This window comes from Atheta coriaria, unplaced genomic scaffold, assembly GCF_025399875.1.
Source record: "Atheta coriaria isolate IRGN ID8LTWV9N9 unplaced genomic scaffold, Caltech_Dcor_3.1 hic_scaffold_6_pilon, whole genome shotgun sequence".
In the NCBI taxonomy this organism is placed as follows: domain Eukaryota; kingdom Metazoa; phylum Arthropoda; class Insecta; order Coleoptera; family Staphylinidae; genus Dalotia; species Dalotia coriaria.
This window is the reverse complement of record NW_027045448.1, coordinates 11,744,808-11,751,940: the sequence shown is the minus strand read 5'-3', so window position 1 is coordinate 11,751,940 and position 7,133 is coordinate 11,744,808. Positions and strand designations below refer to the sequence as shown.

The 7,133-nt window shown below is 37.2% G+C and overlaps 2 protein-coding genes across 2 annotated transcripts; both read right to left on the bottom strand.

Moving 5' to 3' along the window:
• Positions 1-3,214: 3,214 nt before the first annotated feature.
• Positions 3,215-4,515, bottom strand: asrij (OCIA domain-containing protein asrij). Its single transcript, XM_065304605.1, has 6 exons — positions 4,324-4,515; positions 4,118-4,238; positions 3,860-4,040; positions 3,645-3,799; positions 3,470-3,581; positions 3,215-3,401 (listed from the first exon to the last, which is right to left on the bottom strand). Exons 1-6 carry the CDS (start codon positions 4,396-4,398, stop codon positions 3,302-3,304), a joined length of 744 nt encoding a protein of 247 aa, XP_065160677.1. The 5' UTR covers positions 4,399-4,515; the 3' UTR covers positions 3,215-3,301.
• A 69-nt stretch (positions 4,516-4,584) lies between these two features.
• Mcad (Medium-chain acyl-CoA dehydrogenase) lies at positions 4,585-6,768 on the bottom strand. The gene is made up of 6 exons (XM_065304604.1): positions 6,516-6,768; positions 6,356-6,443; positions 5,817-6,085; positions 5,675-5,755; positions 5,485-5,615; positions 4,585-5,426 (listed from the first exon to the last, which is right to left on the bottom strand). The coding sequence occupies exons 1-6, from the start codon at positions 6,537-6,539 to the stop codon at positions 4,754-4,756; spliced, it is 1,266 nt and encodes a 421-aa protein (XP_065160676.1). The 5' UTR covers positions 6,540-6,768; the 3' UTR covers positions 4,585-4,753.
• Positions 6,769-7,133: the final 365 nt, after the last annotated feature.

The following is a 7,133-nucleotide window of genomic DNA, read 5'->3' as shown; positions in this document are numbered from 1 at the left end:
CTTCAAAACAATAAAGATTGGCAATTTTTTGCTGAGAAGGAAAATTGTATATACAGGGTGTTGTCAAAAGAAAATCTTCCATTTATGAAGAAAATCACCCCAAAACAAAAAAGATTGCTCATTTTTCGCCGAGATCAAAGGAAAATTTATATACAGAGTGATACAAAAAAGAAAAACATACAAGTTCTATTACCTGTTTGCACCTAGATGTCCAAGAGAGGTGATAGTTGCGGGGGTAGAACATAATAAACAATATAATTATTAATAATTATAATTTCTACTTTTAAAGAAATACTAAATCATGATCTCTTAAATCCAAAAACTAGCAAACAAGTCGATTACAAACAGAAACAAGATAGAAAAGCAATAATCAGACACGAACCTAACGGAAGCGAATAGACAGCCGACGGAACACGCAATATTGCACTACTTGCATTACATCGTGGATTAAATCCGACCATTTTCCGAGCTCCAACTAATTTTATTGAACGTTTTTCCTTATCGGGTGATGAATCCACATTGGACTGTTTAATTAGTCGAATAACAACAGAATATAATATTTGTGTTACACACCTTACGTTTTCGTAGGTGAAATTCTCCACAAGAGGCACAAATGGTGGTGATATTTCAAATTATTAATTAAATGAGTACACAAAACAAAACCACTAGGAATTCTTAGCCGACGCGAGATATCCGCCAGCCAACGGCAAACACGTGCGTATCTTGTAAAACCACGCAATTCAGGGTTCCACGCGCGATGTCTCAGAACTATACACCGCACTCGTAGATTACTTCTAAATCTTATCTTTGCTGACCATTTTAATTCAACTACCGACTTGAAATTACAAGAAACGCGATTAGTCGGCGCGAAAACCGCCGATCAAGTAAACGCGTCTTTACCACGCGGCACCGCACGTTCGACTAGGTAAGAAATAGAACAAACACTGCTGAGCGAGCCGGACGCGCCGCAACGCGATAACAAAAAGTTGTTTATTCACAAACACCGATAAATATCAGGAGTGAGAAATATGAACAATTCATGTTGTGGATGCAGTCCAATGCAATGAAAACATTGTATATTGTGAACGTACTCTCTTATTGGTATAAACAATATATCCTAAAATCCAGAATTGAATGCAGTCAATATGAAAAGGCAGTCACGGAGATTATCTGGGTGAAAAATCTGGGACAAACACGAAAAATCTCTGCTCTTAGCACTTAGCAAAAGGTACCGTACGAAAGTAGCGGTTGAAGTTAGCAAGTACAAGTGCGTATACACACAACTATCAATATAACTCACGTTACGGAATTTTCTAGAAATAAATTTTGATATAGGGAGATACAAAATTAAATTCCGCATCTAAGAAAATTATTCCTATTTTACAATAAGACCGCGTTCGGGTGTTATAAAGAAAAAACTACAATTCCTAGCCCAGCGAGTACAAGTGCGTGTACACACATCTGTCACTATAACTCGTGTTACGGAATTTTCTCGTAATAAATTTTGATACAGGGAGATACAAAATTAAATTCCGCATCTAAGAAAATCATTCCGATTTTACAATAATACCGCGTTCGCGTGTTATATTAAAAAAACTACAATTACTAGCGCAACGAGTACAAGTTCGTATACACACAACTATCAATATAACTCGCGTTACGGTATTTTCTAGCAATAAATTTTGATACATGGTGATACAAAATTAAATTACGCATCTAAGAAAATTATTCCGAACTTACAGTAAGACCGCGTTGGCGTGTTATAATAAAAAAAAAACTACAATTCCTAACGCAACGAGTACAAGTTCGTATACACACAACTAAGGGTAGAAGTGACTCGTGTTTAGAGCACCGTACGAAGGTAGCGGTAGAAGTGACTCCCATTCAGGGCACCGTACGAAGGTAGCGGTAGAAGTGACTCCCATTCAGAGCACCGTACGAAGGTAGCGGTAGAAGTGACTCCCAATCAAGGCACCGTACGAAGGTAGCGGTAGATGTGACTTTTATTCAGGGCACCGTACGGGGGTAGCAGTAGAAGTGACTCACATTCAGGGCACAGTACGAAGGGGGTTTTTCCATTGTATTGAAATATGTTCTATATATATTCTAAACTAAACAAGATAGAGAGGATCAAATGGCATATCCTTACGAAAAATTCTCTATAAGATAGGCTAGTTAAATTAGAGATTTAGTCAATTTTAAAAAATAGGTCATAAGAAAAAATCATGCAAAGAGATGGGTGACCGAAAAAGTGGCACAACGCAAAACAAAACATTTCTCTGGATATCAAGGGAAAATTCGAATATTATTGTACATTATGTAAAACAGCCGGCAAAGAGCACTGACAAGATCGCAACCTGCAGCGAGAGCTGAGAATGTCAGCCGACGGCACACAACAATCTTGAACTATTGTAATTCGCTCATAAAACGCGATCAAAAAAACATGTAAATAAAAACAAAAATAATTTCTATTTTGCCAAGGTATAGGATATTGCAAATATAACTAAATCTTGTCACAGAAAACAAAAAACTATTTTTTCATATCCCATAAGAAACACGAGAACATACCTTCTTGCAAAATGAATTTTTCACTTTACTGTTATCCAATAAGTTGTAAGCATTTTAATTATACACATTGCAGGAATAGTGAAACAGGCGTGTAATACTAAGAGAATCCGACGGTCGACAGTAAATCACTCATATTGTATCTCTGCGTATATTCAATCCGTGGTAAATATTACGCAATAACGCGATGAAAAATTGAAACAATTTACAGTTAATGACCAGACGAAAATGTGCGCGTGCGGATCACCTGACGATAAAAATAAGACTAACACCGCATGCAAGCCAACCGCGTGAACAGAGAACGTGGAGATTGTCCTCCAATTGAACGAGATAAGAAAAACTTGTTTGTTTGTAAACACTGAGGCAGTGGTATAATCCTCTGTAGTGGAATAAAATACAAAAACAATTCTAGTAGTTACATTGAATATTTATTATTTTCAGTTTTTATTAATTAACTTATTTCACTTAGTGCTATTTCGGATGAATCGGATTTAGCATGCAGTATTACAGATTTTATCATCTTTGACATGTTTCGACGGACTTTCCGTACGCACTTACGTATTCGGGGCAAAATTTAACATAATGCAAGAATGCAATTCGTCGTAAATTTATTTACTATATTTCAGCTATATCTCTGATTAATAATATATATGTATCTATATATTTATTTTTCAAAAATGCTACAGTTTGTAATTTGTATAATAGTTTACAATGTACAAATGAATAAATGACACCACTAACTAATAGGATCACCATAAATATTCGTTCGAACTTGCGCAATCGTTGGTTCCTCTCGTTCTGGCTGCATAATCGTACTGGTTTGGGATAGAGAACTCCTGTACAAAAAGTAACGATGTAACAACACACTATTGTACCCCTTTAACAAGATTACAGAAACACTTACTTATATCCTCCAGTCCTCTTTTGAGCAAATTCCTCTCTATTTTTCCTTCGTAGTTCCTCGTACGTGGTTGCTTGTTTTTGCAACGGCGGCATTTCCTCCTCATAAATTGGATCTATAAAACAAAAAAAAATAAATAAACAGTGATTTGATTCGCAATTCACAACTGATTACTTACTATCAACAGAAGGTCGGTGTGAATCATCCAATCCTTCATAATTCGGCCGCGTAGTATCAAGGTCGGAAGATGGTTTCACATCGGAATATGTGTCGCTACCACCCATATTACTAAAAGGAGCAAGTGCCATTCCTGGTCCAATTCCAGGCTCCAAACTGAAACAAACATAATATGTATTAAATGTTGATCAAACATTAAGTAAAATAAAAATTTACGTTTCTGTAAAGTTACCCTTCCTCCTCTGCCTCAGCATCTCTCCAATTTGACTATTTGGTAGTTGCATCAGTTTCTCAGCACATTTTTGTTGATATGAAAATTTACCAAGAAAATAACCAATGATAACAGCCATGGTAACTTTAGGAGCAGCACCATATCTGATATTACCTCTGATGTATCCTAAATAGAAATAATACAATTATATTAAAATCATAGATCTCTCAAATTAAAAGTATTTTGGAAAGTAGTGAACTAACCATTCTTAACACCAAAATAAGTTCCAAAGCCAAGAAGACTGCCGATAGGTATACACCTTTGAAAAAACGACTCTTTATTGCATTCTCTCATAACACGCATTTCCTCCGGTGAAAATTGATACTAAAGTTGACAAAATTACATAAATAAACACCAATATAAGAAAACTACATGCTGTGTTCAATTGCATTAATAAGTGACTACTTACAGGATCTCTTGCATTTCTACGCTGCGGGTCAAAGTTAATTTGTTCATCCCCATCTCTATTAATTACTGGATTCATTTTAATACTTTATAAAGACAAAAATTCGTATAATTTAACTAATAACACTTTATATGTGCTCATAGGTTAGACATTTCAAGACTGAAACGTATGCAACCCAACTTACTGTATAAAATATCAAAATATATCCCTTATCAATAAATACAATATTATTACCACACATTAATAAACAACAACTTCATAAAATAGTATTTGTAAAAACGTTAAATGTATTTATCAAATTACAAACTCCCACGGCTTAAAACCACATAATTTGACAGCATTGCTTAAACAGTAATAAAATCCTAAAACTTACAAACGAACGAACAATGTATGCGCATAAACAAGAAAAAAAACACATGACTGATAACAAAGTTTATGAAGCGTTCTTGAAGTGATCCATCAGGTGCCTAGAGATAATGATACGTTGAATTTGTGAAGTGCCTTCGTAGATCTGATAGATTTTAGCGTCACGCATCAGTTTCTCAACGGGATAATCGCTGTTGAAACCATTACCGCCAAAGATCTGCACGGCATCGGTGGCGCATTTATTTGCAATATCAGCGGCATAACATTTAGCAATAGCAGCAGCGTAGCTGTTACGTTTGCCATTATCAACCTCCCATGCAGATTTCATCCACGCGAGACGAGCAGTCTCAACGGCGATAGCCATATCAGCCAACATGAAAGCTACGGCTTGATGATTGAAAAGCGCAGTACCGAAGGTCTTACGTTCCAAAGCGTACTTTGCAGCTTCGTCCAGGCAACGCTGGGCTACACCAGTGGCGCTGGAAGCAACTGGAGGGCGAGTTTTGTCGAATGTACCCATCGCAATTTTGAAACCAGCACCTTCTCCAACAAGAACGTTCTCTTTCGGCACGCGGACATCTTCAAATGTGATGCCTCGGGTATCAGACGCGCGTTGGCCCATGTTGATTTCTTTACGGCCAGGAGTTACTCCAGGGGTATCTCGGTCGACGATGAAACCAGTGAAGGCCTTGGCAGCTGGAGCTTTAGGGTCTGGGTTGGTGCGAGCCAACACAAAGTACCTAAACACATAAAATTAAATTTAAAATAATAATAATAATTTAAATATTTTAAAGTTACCAGTTAGCAACTCCACCTCCGGTGATCCACATCTTCTGTCCATTGATGATGTATTCATCGCCTTTCTTTTCAGCGCGAGTTTTCAGACCATTCACATCTGATCCAGCTGATGGTTCAGTAACAGCATATGCCTACCCGGAATTATACATAGTTATTTGAATGCACAAATTAAGTTTTACTATTTACTTACAGCAACTAATGGTTCTTCAATTAACCTGCCCAAATATTTCTTTTGCTGTTCCTTGGTTCCGCTAAGAATAACTGGAGTTTGCTGTAAAAATGAATACAAATGTGATAGAACTATATCTAACTTGTTTTACTAGTCAACTTACACCAAGGCCAGTCGCTTCCAATGCAGTTGCAACACCTGAACAACCATATGCAAACTCCTCAGCAATCAAACATCCATCAAAAACGCCCTGATTCAATCCACCGCAATGTTCCGGAATGTGTGTATTGGTCAATCCCAATTCCCATGCCTTCTTAATCACCGGCCACGGATATTCTCCGGTCTTGTCGTAATCAGCAGCAACCGGAAGAATCTCTTCACGTGAGAACTTCCGCGCGACATCTTGGAATTCTTTCTGCGTTTCATTCAGTTCTGAGAGAACAAAACATAATTAACAAACCAAGGTTTCTATCATTAAAAATTGAAATGTGCTTTAATAAATAACTTGGTATTTTTATTACTTGCATTCATATTAGTATTTAATATTAACGCTGTCTAAAAATATTCCCACAAGTATCTGAACCACTGCGATAAGATAACACGCAATTTTGTTTTCAGTTCAATGTTCAGAATGTTGTACATCGATCCAAAGGTATGAAAAAATTCAACTAGCTTAATTACTAAACCAAATAAACAACATACCGAAATTGAAACCGTTTGGAAACGCAGATGCCGACTTAGTTGGAGTCGTTGAGAAGGCCCGGATGGATGGACGCACTGCACGCAGCACCTAATCAAAAAGAAACACGCAAATTGGTTAAAAAAAATTATTCTCGAAGCAATAAAAGTCCACAATATATACCTGTTGCATTTGAAATGAAGCCATGATGAATTGCAATATTAATGTAGTTATAGGGAATTGGCACACTGAATAGTTGAGGCGAAAGCGACAGAATGTACTTGAATCGTTTGAACGCCGCTGTCGACTGCTGAATACTGCCGAATGTGTAAATAAGTCGACGCGACACCGGCTCACATTCACTCACACAGAAGCACCAGGCGGGGCCAACACCACTGGATTATTGTTTGATTGTGTTGAACTATTGGACACGAGACCAATGTGAATCCAATGTGAGCGGTGTTTTTATTTTAGACGTCAAAGCGGACGCGAGTGCGTGTGTGCGAGCGCGTGTGGAGATGGAGACGAGCCTCCATTCGCCAGACCACACAAACTACATACATTCATATTCAAACATACACATCAAAAACTAGTCGAACGACGCGGACTTTGAACTGAAAGATCGGGAGGTTGTATACGCAGTAGCGTATTAATAAAATCGACTTTTATGGCAAATTAAACACAATTACAACACAAATTCCACTTGTGATACCATTTTATACTTGAATTCTACAGGCTTAATGTATTTTCAGGGAATAATAAAGATTTTCCACTCTGAATTCCTGTTTTCTTTAATATTTA